Source organism: Varroa destructor, unplaced genomic scaffold (genome assembly GCF_002443255.2).
Source record: "Varroa destructor unplaced genomic scaffold, Vdes_3.0 BEIS01000003.1, whole genome shotgun sequence".
Taxonomy (NCBI): domain Eukaryota; kingdom Metazoa; phylum Arthropoda; class Arachnida; order Mesostigmata; family Varroidae; genus Varroa; species Varroa destructor.
In genome coordinates, this window is record NW_019211456.1 from 52,291,439 (window position 1) to 52,313,293 (window position 21,855).

Sequence of the window (21,855 nt, forward strand, 5' to 3'; positions counted from 1 at the left end):
CTCGCTTTACCAGCTTCTGGTGCCATCGTTTTTATAAGCATCGCTGCTTAACGTGGCAACAATGGTTCGAGTGTTAATCTCTTGAAAAAAAAAGTGTAGCCAAGAATCACTAAGCCAATCGTATTATATTTCTATAATGTAGATGTGTCTTTATGGGCCACTTAAGCAGAGTTTTAGATAGATAGATTTTAAACTTATATGACATTCACTAACAACCGAAAAATAGCCAACCCTTAAAATTAGAACTTAGAAAAACGTTCGAAGCATTGGCGAAGTTAAAACCGTCTGATTTAACACACGATTTAATAGAAAATTCTTCTCATTGTCTAAGTAGAGAAGTAACTTTGCAGAAAAACATGTACCTTTTAGGCCGTAGTAATAACAAGAATAAGTGTGGAGATGACAAAACAGTAATTACAATGTAACCTACTTCTTGCGATATTTGCGAGACCTTTAACTCTACCTAAACTACGATTGATTTTTATACCATTCTATCAGCCTATTATTAGCGTGATTCTAGGAAACACTGTCAGGTTAGCGAAAGATGGCAACCAACTAGCCTTACTAGTTAGTCTCATTAGTGCAACATCGGGACTCTGACGCATGTCCCTAATTGAAAGTTCTATCGAAACGAAAACAATAATACGATCCTGAATAGTAAGCTAAGGTTTTAGAGAAAGCTTATCTTATGGCTAATTTCAAACCTAACCTAGTTTACTTTTCTACATAACGCAGAGTTTTTCATCACAATTGCCTCGACTAAAGGCCTAGTTTTCGTTTCGAGACTGATTTTTATACAATACGAATAAGAAAAACTTTTCTATTAGTTATATACAGTGTTGGCCTTTGAATATTTTAGTGGCAATAATATTTTATAAGGAATCAAACGTCAACGTAGACATGAAGCCAATGACATGTAAAGTTCTGTGACATGGCCCTGAAAAGCAACAATTGTACAGCTCAGTCTTGATAGGAAAGTTCGTATCAAAACTTCGAAAGAAATTGTCATTATTCGTACTCTTAAACACCCAGATATGTAACACCATTATGTAAACATCAGACAGAATGTAAACAGACTCTAAACAAAACCTGACATTGAATGTTATTTACTTGGCCAGGTAAGACGTATTACGTATCATGTCTACCTCAGTATAGAGTAATGCTTTTACTCTATTTCTTTACGAAAATTACATATTAGAACAGGGGGTAGCTAAATTATCTTTAGAAGTATATTAGTTATGGCTCCAGGTTATTATGAGCCAAACCCCGACGCATTTAGGATGTACGCTCTTCTGAAATTTATATTCGTAAATTACCCACATGAACTATCTGATTCTGTTAATTTAAAATGACCAGTTTTTATAATCCTATTTTACTAGCAATTTATCCATTAAATTAACCAGAAGTTGTCCTATCAGGATTTAAGTTCGCATCTAAATATAGGATTTTTTCACGAAGTTCAACAAATGTACGTCTTTCGTATATAACAGGTAATGTGGATATGCTTTTGAAAAAGATATTATTATATAAAGAAGCGTATACGAAGCTTCAATCTATGCGTACGTTAAGCAATGTCAAGAACCATTACTTCGATCACATTTTAATTTTAACGGTATGACATTTTTATCATCACAGGCGAATTATATACTTCATATAAATATAACATGCACCCTTTATCATTAGACAGACACAATGATCTCAGACTACTTTATAGCACGATTGACGAGATACTGCAGTATTTACAGCACGACGCCGGGCTTCTCTTGATCCAAATACTCCTGAAAATATGCTTGAAGTCAAGAAACAATACACGAAAATGAATTTTCTACTGAAAAAAAACTTTTTTTCTCCTTAATGATAGCAGCTCTTTGCTTTTTGCCAAGATCCAACGATTTCATAATTGGCTACCCGTGACAATTTTCATTTACCGCCTCCACAACTTTAAAATGAACGAATAAAATAATAATGTTTGCTGTAATTTAACATATTTCAACAATGTTTCGTGCTCGAACTTTATTCGCACTAATTTTACACAGTTCATGGTTAAAGTATCGATAGAGTGTTAGCAACGTGTTCTCGCCTCGTGAGCGTACTTCTTTGCACAAAACAGATTGACATGCTTGTACATGGAAGATGAAGAATTAACTAAGAGTCGAAGTACAAATAGATATATGTATTCAGCTGAATTCGAAGCTCATTCACCAAATAAAAATGTCCTGTTCCGTGCTTCCTATGTAACCTGCTCGTCGTACTGTTGGTCTAATTTAGTTTACGGGGCAATTTATAAGGCTGGTTCCATCAAAGAAGTATTATAAAATGTTATTAGGGTAAATTCCTAAGAAAAACGACGAACCTTTATGTATGACGAACCTTTATGTTAGGGTTAGTCGCCAAGTCTACTTTGCGGATGATCACCACGGAGCCTTGGATATATATTGACCGTGCGTATTTAGTTGTTAACGTGGCGATGGACGGATGGATATATTATCTATCCTGTTTTATTTCGAGTTAGCGAGGGTCAAATTTTAGTCGAAAACTTGGCTGCGTCCGAAGTGCAGTGGACGCACCGCTACCGTTTCGATTGAACCGTTTGACTAGATAATGATACTGACTAGATAATGACTAGATACTACGTCAATACGAAATATGGTCCTGGGCAAGGTATCCTTTCGTTGGTAATACTTGTCTCCAATAAAGATTTATTGAGTTGTTGGACGCTATTGTATTCAGATTTACCCCTGAATTCGCTACGCAGGCTTTCTATCTTATTCTCCACAAACGCTTATGTCACCTATAAAGGAATGAAACATTTTGTCTATTTCAGTGTAAAGAACACTTGGAATAGTCGTCCTCGAAATAAAACGATCGAAGTAAGACGATACCAAACATCTAATGTACCCAAATATTACAATGCCAATACAGATTTCTAATCAAATGGAACGCTCTGAGCAGGTCGGCGCCACTATCTATCTAGATTCAAACATTTCGTAGTTTTTTTTTAGGACAACAAACGACAAGGGGGACGAATGCTGCTTCTCTGAAGAAATCAAACAGAAGCGAATCTAATGCCAACCATCTCGAAAATAGCTGGGACAATTTCTATTTTCTTTTGTCTCAGCGCGGAAAGCGAGGCTCCTGCTTGAAGTATACATGATTGAATTGTATAGATTCTGTTTCATGAAATTTGCTTGATGATGTATACACTTTTATTTCCGGCAGAGAGGATAGCTTAGTCCCGATATTGGCGATCGTAAAGCTATGGATGGATACAAACAGGGGAAAATCATTAACATATTTAGCTCATCGTAGTTAGCCAAGTCCAGTTCGACAACAGGAAACATTGTTAAGCACATTGGTACGTTGAATCAATTTTAGGAGGGGCGCAGTCTAATTGTATTATGCATTATTTTAGGTTAAGGCAATCAAAACGGACCTTACCCACGAACCTCGCGAACAGTTCTGTCGCTGGGCTTGCATTTTATGACCCCTTGCTGATAGCGTTAGGCTGTATCTTGGTTATCACTGCACCACGATTAGGATTATACGATAGTTTGCGATATCGCACCTCATACATTGTATGAAACGTAGAAAGCGTTTAACCGGCTTCCACTGTATGCAATTATCCACCAGGCCACCAAGCAGAAATCATCATCTTCGTTTGAACACTGCTCAAGGATTTATTTGCCATCATTGAGTAACGCCCTTTTTTTACGTCGCTCCTTTTCTTTGTTAACCTTCTCTATAAGGTATGCTTCTCTTTCCTCACGTGACATAAGTTTGAAGCGCAGCTTCTCAAAAAATCCGAGTTTCAGCTCTCGAATAATTTCATCACTGTCACTTCGCCCAAGCTTATTTGGGACATCGCCCTTATTCGGGAGGGAGGCTAGCGGCGAAGGGTTTTTAACCAAATCTGGCCGAAATCCTGGTTGGGTCACTGGTTTGTCTAAACCATTCATTGCGAATCTGCAAGCTGCTGTTCTGAAATAAATGAAACAATAAAAGCAGTAGGAGCTTTTCACTAAATTCACAAACTGTCCTCGGTATTATTTTATAGTGAGTGAATTGCTGGCAGTGGTATAGGGATCTAATACCTGAAACAGGTTTCTTACAGATCCACAATATAACACATGTAATATGAGTAAGTACAAACAATGAGCTTACCTTTTCGAATGATCACGTCTACCGTTGCCACGTTTACATTACAAATGTCAACACTGAAACAATTGATGTCTTTCAAACGGGCGTTGACATTTTATAGCGTTTCCAACGGCTCGTTGTAGTGGTCTAGCGTAGAAAAATATTAGCAAGCATCGCGTATTGTCGAGTGTTCGAATTTGCGACAGAGGTAACTGAGTTGGGAACTACCTGAGTTTAGAGGACCCAGTCAATCGACGAGCGGGTGTTTGGGCTCGGTGTCCCGTGGTTGAGGCCGGCGGCTTAACCGGGCGCTGCGATGCGCATGCGTAGCTTGAGCTAGACGGCGCGCGAGGTATCGCCTTTACGCTAAGCTCTCGTCTGTCTCGCAAAAGCTGACAATTCTGCAGACAGCCTCTACTGAATGAGATCTTTAACACTTTAGAAAGGCCTACAATGATCTTCGAAAGCCGAAACAGTCGCCGATATGCTCGCTCTAGCCGTCAAAGATGAAAACACAAAGGATTATCTATACTTCATAATAATTGGAACAGGGAACAGCTGTGCTATTATAGTGTATCATTATAGCAAAACTCGGGTTAAATTTACTTAACATCCAGCATGCGCGACCCCATGTCGGAACCAAGACATTGCGAAACGTTTGTTATCTTTGAGTGGATGCGACCATAGGTTTTTGTTTCAAATGGGCTGGTAACTGTATACTATCATCCAGATGAAATAGAACAGAGTAAATATGCTTTCTGCTATCATAGCTGCTACCTGCAGCGCACGTGATCCTGTACGTTGTATGCTATATTTTGCCTCCGTTTCTAATTGTAGAGAAATCGTAAGAAGCGCCGTATTAATACAAATATAAATGCACAACATTATTACACACAAAACCTAAAAAATTGACCTTTTGAGTTAGGTGATACCGTAATGCAAAAGTAAAAAGAAATTAATCATTTAGATTGTTCTAGTGTAAGAACGCCGGACCGGGCCGTGGCCTCGTACATATAGATATTTTTTGGTTCACCCACATATGGTCGGTAAGTTTCTAGTTCAGATCCTTTTTATGCGTGTTGTGCCTCACTTTCATTTAACTACATTCACATTCATAAACTTACCCCGTAAAGCGTGAGTTGCATTTAATACAAAATAAAATGAAGAAAAACAAGGGAAAGTAACGCGCAAGATGTCCCTTCAGCTGATTGCACTTGTATAACACAGCTAACTAATAGCCTTAAGCAGCAAGTGGTGAGATCGAATCGATTTGATATTACGTGTAATAGCAGGCTGCTTAAGGCCAATAAAGAAAGACATTATGCCACTAGAACCATGCACTCAAGTCCTATTCACGTCGTACAGATACATAAACAGGTGGTAGCTATCATGTCCATCGGGGACTATTCAGGCCTCGTGCGAGATAGGCCTCGAGTGAAATAATGAATAATGTAGGTATGGCACATCACCTGGACGACTTCTTCTTAACTTCTGTTTTGTCCCATATTGAACCCCTTATTATATCATAAAGCTATCCTATTTTTTCGTTACCGTTCAAACATTACCAGACGTCAGACATCTAGTACTGTGAAGTCCATCAAAGTCAAAAGATGAACTCTATCTTGTAGATGTGGGCACTTTTCTATGTGAAATTATAAACATTTGCATATCAAATTAAGTTCGGCTCAAATCAGTACCGACAGTTTTAATGGATCAGGCATTCGTTTAGCCCTTCGTGGGCATTAGCGAGGTAATTTACGTACTGATAAAGTGCTCAAAGCCCATTTACCTCAGAAATTCATCACTCACTTCACGTATGAATTTAACTTAAGCCTTTTTTCAAGTTGCGCACTTATTACGGTAACACCCTCACTTGAGCACCAGTATCATTCCTTTCTTATCCGCCATGACACTGGATATCGATGAATTCAGGTATTTTTGAAAATTGCAAGACATTTTCACAAGCACATACCTGATCTACTTTTTTTTTAATTATGCAGATTCATTGAGCCATTCGGCCGCATTACTAGTCAGCCCACGCGTAGGCTTCACTCAGGGCCTATCCAAAAACGAAGGTGAATTTTTAAAATAGGCGAAAAACTAGCAGTGTCGTAGTAATGTCGTTGGCAAGGAGGACGATGGCTGTTGTAACTCCGCTCCGTAGGTAGCTCAACGACGACCAAAGCATCCCGTGTGCGTCTGGTTAGCTAGGTATGCTGGAGCACCCTCTCCACGGGGAGGGCCCTGCTTACTAAGGGCCTGCCTAGCACCAGTAATTCAGGGTAAACATATTCTTATAAATATGCATACAATAATAGGACAAGACACCTACCTTATAGAAGTTAGTTGTATGTATATCACAGTTGACTTAACGGGATAGTGCGCCCGGTCTAGATAGTGCCAGATGCTACTAATGGAGATCGGAACTAAACTGCTCATTTCTGTATAAAGTGTTTTCCTCCTTTATTCGATACCGTATTTCAATGGCTAGCAGAATAGTGCTGTTCTGGCAAAGGCAGAAATGTGTTTTTCCAAAATGGATTCTAAATGGAAGCACGTACTCGTATACTACGATGTTTTTGTGCACCAATAAGAAGCAACGACTCGAATTATTTGTGGACGCCAAGACTGTAGCAATTACTCTCAATTGTATTGAAGTGTGACATTGATTCGTTTTAGGCCTAAAAGTTGTTTTTTCCTGCTTATCCATAGTGGCTTAGGAAGTCCAAAGTTTCTTATACCTGTAGCCTAGACTTCTCGAGAGCCTTCGTCTAAGTGAACTTCATCGCAAAGTCTTCAGTTTGTGCTGCCAGTTTCTTTGTAGAGAATATAGTACAGACACAGATCTTTCCAACTTATAATAGCACGGTTGCGTGCTTGTTGTTTTTTTTTCATAATTATCTCCATGTCAACTATTCTAATGCTGCATACATGACCAGTTTATTACAGGTAATGAGCGTTCTGGCTGCATAAGACTAGTTTATATATATATATATATATATATATATATATATTGTGCTCAAATAGATTCTGAGTCTTATTCTCATTTAGCTAGGCAGACGAAATAAAGATATTGATACCTTTATCGGTGCATTATGATAAATCCCTTTTAGCTCCTATACGTTTTTAGTTCGAGATTGCCTGTTGCGGTATTACTATTGAAACTAAGTAATTTTGTTTATACTTTCAGAAAAAATCATACCAAAGGCGTAAGAAGAATTTAAAAAATACCGATAGATATTTCTTCTCGTCGACAAAATTTCAGACCTGAGTTGAAAAGTCACTCATTGAAGGCTGGTGGAAACGTGTAGGTAATAACTGTATTTTTCTCACGGACTACATTTCTAACTATTTTCCTTTGACCATAAGTACTTATTGATTAATTCTTTTTACACTGATACGCACGTTTTTGATCAAGTAGCACCTAATCTCCGTATCTGCAAAAAAATATGTTTTTTTAGTACCATTAGAGCACAGAACATTTTAGAAAGGTGTCACAATAGGTGTAAGCACCATAAGGCTAAATAGCAGTGAATCAATGGTGTACCCCGGGGATGAATGTTAGAGATTAGTTGGTCCGGTATGAAGCCAGCTGCTTCTGATAGAGCAATTTAGTCTCAAACCTGCGCATTGCTTGCGTCAAGCTCAGCTCAAGTCTAATTTATCAATATTTTATTTCATTTTCTATTGGAAGTTCAAAGAGATAAAAGCTTGTCAGTAATGTATAACGTTTGCGTCCGTCCATGAAATACGGCTACGGAACGAACTAAACCGGACGAGCAAGCAAGGACTTCGCTGCTATTCAGTTAATTTGTTGTAACAGCCATTATATTGTCATTGCTATATAACTAAAAATATATCGCATATTAACAGCCGCTTAATTATACGCTACGAATCGTCCAAAAATGCCTCTCGTACGGTCTCACAATGTAACTTTGTAAAAACTATATGAAATTTCACGCCGACGGCAAAAAAGTGATGCGGGCCCATATTTTGCCATGAACGACACTTCGATTTTGCAGCCAGTGAGGACCAACGCGATTTAGGGCACATCCTCTAGGTCCGTTACAATTATCTACTCCCGGTTGCTGATCCAGATGAAAAAGTACGGTAGCTTCTCTTTTCGAAGCACTCTCTTCGTATCTGGTAGATTCCTTCTACTCTTAATTCCCTCATCGATGATGCGCTCAATATATTCGTAAAGAAAAATACCTTTACAGCACTAGAACCTTGCCGAAGATGATATACTATGCTGTGGAGTTCTGAGAAGAAACGTTATTTCTTAAAAGCTTGCTTAGGAACTGAGTAATGTTAAGAATTCCTCAAATTTATATGGCTCCCTGGAGACTGCCAGATTAGCCGTATAATCTGCCTGACTAATACAGAAATAACTAATTATAAAAGTCACCCGTTATGGGTAAGTAATTTCGTTCAAATTCTAAAATGTTAATGTTTTTACTGTGCTTCCAGATTAATAATTTTTCAACAATTTTGGTGTATTCATCAACTGCTGCCATTCAGCAATTGATGGATACTTTTTAGGACGCATATAAACACTGCAAAGTTAAAAAAAAACAAATAGCTTTTCTATTCTGAGCTCAAATAGTGTTGATTCATTATTTGTCGGTGGCGCCCTCTTCCTGGCTCTAGCAGCGTAGCTTTCGTGTACGGAATACCTCCCTGAACAACAATTTCGGTGCATTTTATTTCTGTTTTTTTCGTTGTTTACGAACAATCTAAGGCGTATATCTTCCGAAAAATATATTTGCCCATGAAGATAAGCTTAACGTCTTGTGACGAAGTGATTTTTTCTTATTTAGATAGATAACGAAAACGACCTGTTATAAATATACAGCGCGATAGACAGTAACGCATCGCGAGTGAATTCAATTCGAGACTAAAACAAGTGCATCGATGTTTTTACGTTTCGAGAAGCGCGTCCGTTATCGTTACTCATCTACATGAACACGGCGCATCAAGGATGCACGAAGTACAGCAAGTGCCAATGAGTTTCTCAACTTCGTGTAACTTGCATAATATCTAATTATTTTGTTTTATATATATTAGCACCAAAATGTGTGAACAATATATTCAAGAGTATATGTAATTATCTATAAAAAGTAACTATTACATTCGTGTATTTAGTAAATCCAGAGCTCAACGTATTCGCTAAAGAAAAACCCGAACAAGTGGAAGTACGTATTCATTCAGAACTGGGCTAGCGTTTCATCAGCCGAATGCTCAACATGTGTTCAGACTGACGTCAGTTGGTCCATATTCTGTGTATTTTCCACGTGAGCAAAAGGAGAGGCTTCTTTCAGCTAGAAGTCACTACTTGCTTAGGCTACTAACTGCTTTTTCGAAGAATGCTGTCCCAGTTCTGCCTACACCGGCAGTTTTTATAGAAAAAAAAAAAAAGGGAGTCTCGGCCGTGTCATCGCGGAGGTATTTGATGTACCGCTTTTTCATAAACACCTAATCGTTACGAGATACATCCGCCACTTAATTTGCTGTCTTTCACTAAAGCTACAATAGCTGGCGTAAGGCTTATCGTAGGTTTCCCTTTTTATTCGTCTTCTTAAATCTGCCGTATATAGTTATAGGGTAAACGAGCCGAAACGGATAAGGAACAAAGCCAAAGTAATCACCATGCCATAATGCTATCTGCAGTCGAAATCTGTGCAGCGGCTGCCCATCTACGATGTCAGTTATCAATGAATATACTAAAAAACACACACATATACAATCGCACATATAATATACGCTTGCTACGATGGTAAAATTGATCGGTGAAATAGGCCGAACTGCACGACAACTTGTGGGAATATGTCTAGATAATCCAGGCTCCCGCACATCTATAGGTTGCATAACTTACGATAGATAACAACGTGACAGTTGATCTGATTCAAAAATACGCAACTATCCGTCAGTGTTATACTGAATTACTTATATACGTATATATATAAATTAGTTATTTACCTATTGTTGTTAGTATGTTCTCCTGGTGGCCTGTCTGAGCCAATATGGAAGTGTGGGCAACCAACTATATAATGTATCCTTAAGCTCCCGCTTCAATATGTAGTGCCAGTGTTATCTAATGATTAGATGTGCAGTACTGAGACTAATAAGAAACGTTTCTAGGCGGTAGATCGATAGTAACACTATCAAACGGAAGATCTACACAGCAGGGGCGCCGTCACACAGGAAGCATGATCGGGTATCTATAAGGTGCGTGACCCGAAATTTGAGCGATTTCGCCCGGTCGAAGTGACCCAGTGTAGAATCTATTGAACGGGCCCCTGCTAGGTTTGCACGATAAGGCAGGAAATCATAGTCCAAACATTGTACGTTATGTAGAATAACTAATATGACAAGAGCGACACTAAACCAAGGCCATAGAATCATTACACATGCGTATTGTTCTATTATGCCTAGGAATTGCATCAGTGATGACCGGCTTATATAATGACGTGAGAAATTCAGAGCCAAAACGTCCATTGATATTTTTTTTGTGGATATATTTTGTGTAACGAAGTGTGCGTACGAAACACAAAATATCCACAAAAAAAACTTCGAAAAGATTTTAACGTTGGCAAGAAAACTGCTTTAGAAACACAGCCTAGGTAGTTTGATAACTTTTTCGGAAAAGTTACGTATAATGAATAATGGCATATTAATACAGCAGGGGTTTATTACGAGAATTTTTTTTATTAGAATTCTATCCTATTTTTTTTTCGTAATTTATTGCTGCTTGGCATTTGATGAGAATTGAAAAATAGATACGGTTAGCATGAGCATGCGGTTCGTACACATACAAAGCTCGTCGTGTCCCTGAGCCGAGTTGAGCCATCGAGCTTCGCATTTCTCTGTCACTCGTTTGTTGTCGGAGCAGCGTTCGACAGCACCGCAACAGCATCCTATACGTCCGTTGTTGGCTGTTTATCTTCCTTTTGCCAGAGTCGACAACATATTATCTCCGAGGGGAGGGGCACAGAAATCCTGAGCTTTGCTACCTTCATCACAGAAGTAACTACTGTAGTAAATTGACGCCTGTTTACTGGTACATAGTGAGATAGAACGGTAGTTTTTACATGGATGAAAGATTTTTTGGTAGTCGCCCAAAAATGCGGTCGAGTGAAACAGACCTTATCTCGATTCTCTCAAAATTGTTACTAAAATAGAGACCCGACAAATTCCATTGTGATGTAATGGATCAAATGTGATCTGAAAATTTCCGTGGCTCTGCCAGATCTATGAAGTTATTAATGACTCGTGATTTATGCGTGGCTATTACAGATCGAAGTAAAAAAGTACGGTATTCGATTTGTGTTTTTCGGCCCTAGACATTGACGGAATATGCGTCTGAGACTTTGCTAGAAGTTATCTATAGTAGCTTTTTAATTGTGAATCTGATTTTAAATACGCAACGACAAGCGCTGCAAGTAGATTCGTTGAGTCGTACGTAAGATAGCTTCAGGGGTGGTTGCGGTTCTTCCTTAGCATCGCAAGGATAAGGATATAAAGGAGATGGATAAACCGAACCATGGCCTTTGGAAGTAAAAAGCGAGCTCAGCGAGCATTGGCTCAAACAACCGCACCCGTTTTTTAATTTTGACATCAACATAGACTTTTAATATAATTGAGTTTTTCAACCTACTTTTAATATATTTGGCCTTATCCGCTGTAACTATAAAATTTGAATATATAACGAGACTAGTAATTTTCGAAGTGGCTAGTTTCTGGTGATAAGCTCAGGATTTTCTTTGATTCCCCTGTGAAAACCCGGCCAATATAATTATCAAATATACCGAATTATCAAATATACAAAAGACCGTCCTACGACCTTGAGTATGAAATTGAGCAAATTCAAATACAAATGACATTGTTTGGTAAATAAAAATGATGCTTGTTTATAAGAAGAATTGAACACTGCCATTCTAGCTAGAATACTGCACAATGCATTGGATTTCGAACGCAACATCTCTGCATAGTCCGTTCAGATCATAGACGTACTCTTTTTTTTTTTTTTTTTTTTTTTTCGATAATTCGATTTATTACGCCGTTACGTTACTCGTTGTGGACCATTGAGATACAATGAAATACGGAGAGAAACGCTTATCATAGAAAATAGGTGGTCTCGCATCTTGTATATAGAATACAATTATTTAATAAGAAATGACCTAACAAGATGAATTGATCGACGACTACTCGTTGTGCGAAACAGCTATTGGGACACTCCCTCTAAAGGCGTTGTCCTTGATAGGATCCAGAATCGCGTTTATGAGACACGAACATTACAAAATCTCTAATTAGGCGTTGCCCGGTGCGGCTGTGCATTATATATTAATACATATTGTTTGAACGTGCCGCAAAAAAGCACGAGTCTGGCCAGCGATGTTGTTGTTGTGTGTGTGTAACTGTACCGTTTAGATAATTAAAAGTATAGAAAGCCCATATTTGGACAGCGAATGTATACTCTTCGAGTTGAGATGCCAGCGACCTCGTATAAGCATATAAGATGGCCTTGATATAAACAGGACGTGTGGTAAAAGGCGGTAAGGCGTATGCTATAGAAGAAATGTCGGATTTTTTTTTATCATATACATTACGAATGAACACGTTCTGTGTGTTCATACAAAGTTTTGTATACTTTCATTCAGCAAGTATAAAAAATAAAAGTTAGTGAATTTTATCAAATCGACGGATTTCTCGAGAAGACTTCGCAACTAATTGTTACTCGTTCTAACATGGTATGCTATGAGTTCGTTAAGGGCGGCTTATCGATAGGTACGTTCCGTATGGAACTTTTGCTTTGAAAAAGAGGCACATCTGTTTAAATTGTAGCATAAAATGTAGGAAACTGTAACTTTGGATAGCACAAGTGGACTCTATATGGAAATAAAATGACGGAAGATTGTAGAACTAGAGCTAGCCGCGAGACGAACCACAGGTGTCAAGACCATCAAAAAAATTAGAGTCATTACCAGCAGCCACGCCCATCTGTTGGTGGTGGCATCCGGATGATAGGTTCAACCGTCAAGCGGGTCTGGTCATGTCAAACGCTGTTGACAAATACGGGCACCCCAGTCACAACGGCAGCAGACGCTGAATAAACGCCATCAGGCGTCTGCGATGACGGCTACAGCAACAAAAAATTTATTGAGCAGAGGATCATCCTAAAGGCACAGAAAAGCTGAGCTCAAACGTACCGGGGGGCGCGGCTTGTTTCGTTCGTCCGCTCAAACTCCGAGAGGTGCCCGCTGAAGGCTAGCAGGCAGCGTAATCATTGACACAACAACAACAACAATAATAACAATAAAAATAACTATTAAGGTCATGCGAAGTGTAAGTAAATGCGGTAATGCAAGAATACCAGTGAATCAAAAGTTCTGGCGCCCGAATCAACCTCCCGGATTTTTTTTTAACAGCGATGTTAAAGAAGTGCCAACTAGTCTGTCTCTATAGTGGCACGAAACCTTCTTCAAGCTCTGGGTTTGCGCTCGGAGTTCGTTCAGTACAGCGTAGAGTGAAATACGAGTATTTCAATACAGACATTGCACTACGGACGAAAAGGTCTCATAGAGCGAAAGGTTACTGCCACACTACGAAGACTCAGTGGGCGTTCTTACTGCGACTTTCGACACATGCGTTATGATTCTTCTATACTGTGCCGATTTATCGCAAGATACAAATTTGAGTAAGCCTTTTAGAAGAACTAGTAATCTGCACACAGTTAAGAGTTCTACGTGAATATGTAGCTATAATATATTAGATGCTAAAGCATCTAACGGACGGGCCTAAAGCCTTTAAGCATTATATCAAAATGACACAAGAAAAACACTATATATATCTATCTCTGCAAGGCATTTTTTCGGCAAGCCAAGGTAACATCGATTACATCGTAAATAAAAACGAACGAAATTGTTCTTGCAATACCTAGCGAAAGATGATTCTGACGTTGATCATTTTACATAGGATCCTTCAATAAAGCGGCGAGTAAAATTGTGACAGCAAAGTTGACGACGAATTGGAACTATATCGGATCCTATGGGTACTATGATGTAAAGGGAAGATTGCAGTGCGATGAAGATGATTTCAGTGTTCGTATAACTTGTTTTGCTGTTTCTTCTAGCAGAGAATACGTGAAGTTGTCTTGCTCGTGAGAGGAGTGTGAACTGATGTTAGCTGCGTAGTCGACAATCGCTGTAACTCGATGGTGAGTTTAATAGGCACTCGCGTAACGTCCTCTCGTTCGTACTTGTGATGAACGAAGCAATATTTTTTCGGAAGATACAGATTCTTTAGAGTTCTCTTCCCATTTCGAAAAGGTGCGCATCCGTTCAAGTAACGATCGTCTAGATGCATCACATGAGCAGCATGTCTCCATTTTTATGACAACGGAACAAAAATCCTTTGCCATGTAAGTTTTCTCGATAAAACGCAAAGTACGATAAAAGTGCTTTGTGTGATAAGATAGGGAACTTTACAAGGGTCAACGAACGAAAAGCCCGTATCGGCTGGTTTTTGCCTACATCGACAATGCTATTTAACACTCTGAACGTGTGTCACCCTAACTATAATCATCTCAATATCGTGGCATCTAATGGTTCTTATATACATGTCAGTTCCGGCGCTCAGATCCTTCCGTGGAGCAATTTTGTCTGTACAAACCGCTGAGAATGGACAAGACTGGCCACGGTGAGTATCCGCATGTGACCTTTGACCCTCAATATTCTTCTCTACACAGACATTACACTCGGAACCGTTCGAAGTGTGCCGTGTCACGATGCTGTGGCCGCCCCAGTTACTGTTAGCAAATAGCCGAAACATGTGATTAATTTTTTTTCCCCGCTGTCAACACAATTATGTTCAAAGTGTTGCTTTTGTTCGGCCCGTTAACGTAAGAGTTCGCTAACTGATTTGAATAAAACTAGCGTCCTAATCATATGTTCACAAGCTATACCATGTTTTAATGAACGCTATTGAACAAGATCGTTAACAGAAAATTTCAGATAAATCGAAACATGACTTCTCCTGAGCACCTTTCAGTCCCCGCAAGGAACTGTATTTTCATTTTCTTTAATACATCTTGCGCATTTGTTAGATGCTCGCGCCACCTTCTGGCCTACGGCGCTACGAATTTTTTTACTGTTGCCAGTGAGTTAAAGTCAGTCGGGGGAATCTCGGTAATTTGATGACCTTTAACCCGAATAGTTCTTCAGTAGAACGGCAACGAAGCTGCGTGCGATCATCTGCGGCCATTACTGGTTTGGGCGTCTTTCCTTACCCATCGGCCATCAGTCACATCGCACTCACCCATGTTATGATTTGGCAAGCAATACCGGTCGATTCTGACGCTGTCGTCTCCACGACTTCATGCGACGGACATTTGTCCATCGTTAGACCGTTCGAAAACCTCCATAGGCTAGCAGAAGCTAGAAACGTCTGGATCGCAACAGAGCACTTTGCAGTTGAATGCCGCTATCTGTTCGGAATTTGGTTGCGATCCTTTGATACCCAATAATGCACCAGTTTTTTAAAACGCTCACGACAATTTTAATATCTCTCAGAAACTGTTATTAAACATACCTGTACTATGTGTATATAACGTGTGATTCAGTTTTACACACGTGGACTTATATGCTCGCAAAAATAATATTGAACTATCTTTTAAGACCCATTTTGATCCTCGACTAAACGTTTTTGCTCGACAGAATCAAAGCTAATATTTTGCCTGATTAATCAGGCCCGTTGGTATACCGACTGAATACGCTTATTTTAGTTAATAGCTCATTATTGAGTGACATATTATTGTTATTTCGAATTAAAAAGTCTCACAGTAAATGCGACGAGCTGTCCAAATCATTAATGGTTCGAAAATACCAAAAGCAAGAGAGCCGATCTTCTATATTACATGGCCTAGGGGTCATACATGCCCTAAAATCGGGCGCAAATGGCTTACTTCAACATTAAGCAATGTGTTATAAGGTACATCAAGCTTGCCAATTCGCGATGTCTGATCTCTAGCACTTTCCCTGGAAGCAATTTGCTGTTAACAGCTTTGCTGGATTGATCATCTCATGATACAAAGGCGGTTTAATTTTCGTAATTGCATTCGTAAAAAGCTGAAGGAGCATCGATGTGCACGAAGATAACTGACAGCCATCAGAATGGGCCTTATCCAGGCTCTTGTTAATTTTCGGAGAAGTGCCAAAGTACAATACATCACGAACTCCCGTAACGTATTGAGCACTGAACAAAATTTTGCGAATCAGTAAGTTTTCGAAACAAATCAAATAAATTTGGATAACTCCTCGAAAGGAGGTACTGGCTTGATTTGAGCATATTGATTTATGCACTAAGAGGTATTTATAAAAGAGGCCCTGTTGAGGGTAGTTTTTAAAGTAATGTCAGATGCAGACTTCCAAAGTGACGTGCTTGTCTGCGTGGCTGTTTACTGATCGTAAAAAAACAGAAGACACAAAAAACAAAAGATGACATGATATCAGTTGAATTGTACATTGTTTCTAGTCACGACAAATGCGACCGGTCAGATATGAATTTTTAGCTCTAATGTGTTTTCAATCGAAGGTGCGCGAAACACTTAAATCGAAAACCATGAGCGGGGAAGGCAACATGTCGCTTTGTGCCGCCGACAGACGCGGAAACCTATGAAAAATCTCTGCTACTTCGGGGAGAATAAACGGAAGCAGTAGGGAGTCATCTTCATCGAGTCTTCCATCGAGTACGAAGACCCACCCGACGTCGAAAAACAATACACTTGAACCAGGTACAGGTAAAAAAAATGCATATGAAAGAAAATGTTTATGCTAGGTGAAAACTGTGTTCTGTATTAGGTACGGAAAAGCTCTGCGTCGTATGCTGTTATGCAAAATACAATCACTGGTATTAAACAAGTCACAAATATGCGCAACCCGTCATATAACTATTCAAATCCGACCCTTGGTTTAAGTCGTTAATGCACGCTAGGGGTTGTGTATGGCTATCTGAGAAACAGGACGTTCGTTAGAAAAACGACATCAATAAACATGGCCGCAACTAAAGCGTAGGAAAACGATATGTGTATAGGTCAATAGCAACGTATTCGGAATCATAAATGTATGCCCCAACATGTTTTACGTTATATCTATGATATTTAGTCAAAAAGGGCAAAGTAAAAATTATTGATATACACACATAACTCTGTTGGTTTATTTTCAGTTTATATATATATATATATATATATATATATATATATATATATATAGATTTTGTTTGAGTTTGAGTTTCCACTTTGTTACCACACCTTGTTAACAGTCACATCAGTCAACCAGCTAGACGACGATTAATAATAACAATGTGAGTTTTTGTCTTTTTATGAGAAACGAATTATATCTCCTGCTTTACTATACAGATTTGTCTCATCCAAGTAGTTATGCATACTGATGTTTATGGATATTTTCTCTTTTCATTGTATTGGCGTTCTTCTATTTAATCACTGTGGGCAGTGCGGCCATATTCTGCTAACGGCAACGCCGCAACACATGCGTCATATTTTTTCTGCTTTTTCTAATGTTTATACCTCGTTACATCTTCATATATCGGTGCGCGTGTTTTACTTCGCTGGATAAAATACAATGCTCGGAGTAATTATGTCATGGTCATTCCGCGGTCGATATCGATAATGAGCCCTAAGAAGCCAGCTGCGTTTCACGTATGTTTATCGCTTAGATTTGTTTATTTCATGACTAAAGCTGCAAAGTACAGAACCTAAATTTTCGCATTTCAAGAAGGTAGACCTATCGGCTTCACAAATATGTGTATGCATATTGATTTACGAAACACGTTCAGGATAAACTGCGAGAACTTTTGAACAAGTTACAAACGCATTAACAGTAGGCTGTAACTTTAATTCTGATAAAGGCTGTTTCTGAAATTAGGGCATAGGATTAATTCTTCAAGCCTTTTTCGGCTATTTGTATCTCTGGGCTTAGCGTACACCAAACATTTCGATCAGCTGGATTTGGTCAGTATTTTTTTAATACAAGCTTCATTTAGGCGAGAGCTCTAAACGTGCGAATATCACTTCATTCACTGGTACTATTATAAGTAAGTTGTTCGCAAAGTTAAGGAACTAGTTTTTGCAAACTGCCCGCAAGTAAACTCGATGATCAGCAACTTTAAATCGCATATATCGTTGGTTTATCCACACAAAGCACCTAATCTAGAACTGAAGTTAATAGAATCCCAATGTATCCCAAATACCCCACATATATATATATCAAGCCAGACTTCGTGCTTCTCGGCAGTTTACTTACTTCGCCCGGGGGCTGCCCGCGTCTCAGTTAGCCACTTAGTCTTATAATTTCATTCATTCCCACACCGATATGATCTAATCTTGATTTACGTTTTTCGGTATGTGGTAACTTATCGTATGCTTTTTGTGTGTATGTTTGTGTGCTCACGAAACGAAGCGCTCGAATCCACGCATGTTGCGTTTGTTAATGATGAAAATGCCAAAATAATGTGCAACAAACGATTTTTCAATCATCATCACCTGTTTCTATTCGTTACTTAACTTTTGAATTCACTAGGAGAGTACACCGCAACGATGTACTTTTCTTGTGGAAGTGTCTTTTCATTTCTACGTGTCTAACTTGCTGTGGCTTGAAGAATGAAGATGGCTTGCCGCTCTCTCGTTTTGCGCTATATTTAGTTGAAATGTATATATTTTTATATATTTATATACGATCAGTACGATTTATTATCGCATTCAAAATTGATGAACACATTAAAAACTGGCGTGTATGTATATATGAGATTGACAAACATCCGTTGGCTGTCGCGTTAGTCCCCTATATTTGATCGTGCGTATCTGTCCAATTATCTATGTCCCCTTCAACTTGATAAGTGCATTACATCTCACTGACGTTGCGCGTGACCAGAGTATTTCAACCGGTACTCTAACGTTAGATTTATAAATCTTACAAAAGTAAGTAATTTGTCTCCCTCTCTCTCTCTCTCTCTCTCTCTCTCTCTCTCTCTATAGCAAGATAATATAGTACCTTCTAGAAGGCAACAAATCTCTATTATGATATTACATATAGATTTTAAATTGCGACATTTTTGAACCTGATCTAATAGCGGGTGGTCAGTGCCTTTAAGGATTGTCACATCAATGCCACTGTTGACGGTGACCGTTATTAATAACGGTCACCGTCCTGATCAAAAGAAGTATGGGAATATTTCGTTAATAGCAATGTTTGTGTTTCATATTATCAGAAAAAAAAAAGCTGATATTCACGCTAACGCTTTTCTCATTAATCTCATTTGATCCCTGTTTGTGCACACACTTAATAATCGTGATAAACTTTGTTAGAGTATATCTGTTGTCGTTTATGTTCTACTTATCATAGATTTTCAATCGTCTCTTGATAATTGTAAATGAAGTACTTTTGGCAGACTATCAGATACGTCTTGTATAGATTAAGCATGTTCCATTCTTGAACTCCTTAGCGTCAGAAGGTTCTTTGCTGACCGTACAATTTCTTCTATTTTGTTCTACGCACTGTTGTAACAATGAACTGAACTTCGACGCCCTAAAAAGACCGGTGTAAGTTACGTTCTTGTAAATACACGTGTGTGACGTTTTTTTGTTCTTTTTTTTTTCCAGCGTACTTCACTATCTGAATGCGTACTAGCAGAACAAATGTAGCCTACGGGAGACAGCCTTTGAAACTGCTAAATGTCTGTTATTATCAAATAGGGTTGCGTAGCTTTTCAAATACTTTATATGTGTATATACATCTTAGTATGCGTTAATTTTATGGCTTGCAAATTAGGAGGCAAGAATTTCTCTTTTGGGCTACGTACCAAGAAATATCCTGCATGCAGGCAGGCAGGCAGGCAGGCAGGAATACGAAAAACAACAATAGTTTCTGTCGAAGCGGCTAACAAACTGGTTCAATAGGTATTTCCATTCGTCGTTTTCTGCGACGTCTTAAGTATATAGTGTCTTGTCGCACGGCATAATAATCGTTGCTTGAAAGTTATTTAAAATGTCGGACTCAAAGTAAGACGAACTTGGATCACGGGAAATCTCACATTGAGTCAATGGATATTCAAGAGTGGAAAGTGAGGTGACGGCTTAACTTAGCCAAAAATAATGTTAGCACACGATCATAAAGGAATCATAGCATAATTCTTAGGACTTAAGTTATTCGATGTTCTTGTAGATTTCATTGATACGTTGACGTGCGTTAGCACTTGATCGCACGTAGCAAATAGCATTAATTATCTATAAACGAGTTAGTAGTGAACGGAGTACTTTAACGAAACGTCTACGGATCGACCAGTTTAGCTGTATAATTATTAAGTATAATTATATCAAATAGCGTATAACGCAATTTCATGATGGAATTGTTTCGAAATAATTATGGCTATTTCGAATACTTGCGAATAATTTCGACAACCGAAACTATCCTGAACTGGCAAATTCACCTAACCCAACTAAGTAACCGTTTACCTAAAATTCGCATGTGATTAAAAAAAAACTACATAATCTGTGAAAAAGTTCTAACATGGCGCTCTTGAACACTTCGACACTTGTCTGAATGGAAAGGATTCTATCACCTGTGTCCGCTGTCATTTGTGTGTCTGTACGATTCGATGTGTTCTAGCTTCACACATTCTAAATATCTAGCTCGAAGCTATTCTATAGAGTTTGCCCTATATAAGGGTACGTTATTTCTTCTTTTGCCCCTTGCGTCAGTAGAGCTCACGTCGGTTCAAGTCATTTGATAGAAAGATTTGATCTGCTAATGAACTGCTGGATTCATTACAATGGAGCCAAACTCAATACCTATTGAATCCAATCACAAAGCTGACCAATCACAAAACAAATTTGAAAAGGGATTTTTTTGATCGAAGAGTAGCGAATACCCATCTATTAAATTCCCATTAAATTATAAGTTACCCTAACAGTCCTTCACAATCATCACACGCCTATCAGACGTACTTCGTCTTCGGTGTTTTGCCTGAACTAGCAAACCTTGTAGATAGACGATGCGTCTAGTGCAAATCCGTAAGTTAAACATCCGCAGGTGCGTTTAGTGATGTAGTTGACGTATCTTGACGAGCTATATTTTGCTTGGCTATACGTTTCGTACCAACGTGCAAATGGCGTTTGGTTTAAAGAACAGAAACACCGTGAATTTGACATGGTTGATGACCGCTGTAATGATTGCTTAATCGGCTATCTTCATTGGTTCCTGAGACGAATGTGCTTGGCAATTTGTATAGCTATCTTCGTTGAAGCTTTTGATTATACAGTTTCAGTTAATTTCCATCAAAATCCTGGTAATGGTGGGCAGGCTGGACGGTTGTTGTTTGGTGATACCTACGTGAGATTGCAGACAGAGCAAACAAATATGAAGCAGACACAATGTTTATAGCTTAGTCCTTTTTCCCGCACTCTGTTTAAAGATTTTTAAGCCCCAGTGTTTATTAGACGCTTCAACATGGCGTCCATGGAAAGCTGATACAACATTCTACAACACTACAACTACACCTGTGCCCGTGAATAACTTTGTATGATGTGGAACAATAGCTGATACCTTTAATATGGTAACAAAGGGCAGCTAAGCGCACATAGCTCAGCCTGTAAGGTCACTTCAAACATCTCACCCAGCCAAAGATTACATTAGGTACGCAAGTATA

The 21,855-nt window shown here is 38.8% G+C and overlaps 1 protein-coding gene and 1 long non-coding RNA gene across 10 annotated transcripts in view; both read right to left on the minus strand.

The window, feature by feature from the left end:
- Positions 1-1,968: 1,968 nt before the first annotated feature.
- LOC111248484 (uncharacterized) lies at positions 1,969-6,101 on the minus strand. The gene is made up of 3 exons (XR_002672587.2): positions 4,162-6,101; positions 3,439-3,978; positions 1,969-2,791 (listed from the first exon to the last, which is right to left on the minus strand). It is a non-coding gene; the product is annotated as an uncharacterized LOC111248484 (long non-coding RNA).
- Positions 6,102-17,318: 11,217 nt separating this feature from the next.
- The window catches only part of LOC111248472 (solute carrier family 12 member 8), a 47,015-nt gene continuing 42,478 nt past the window's right edge, over positions 17,319-21,855 (minus strand). For all 9 annotated transcript variants that reach the window (XM_086982722.1, XM_086982718.1, XM_086982717.1 and 6 more), the window contains one exon: positions 17,319-21,535. In XM_086982722.1, the coding sequence (XP_086838848.1) occupies positions 21,475-21,535 (61 nt within the window). In that variant the 3' untranslated portion in view covers positions 17,319-21,474. The remainder of the gene's footprint in view (positions 21,536-21,855) is intronic.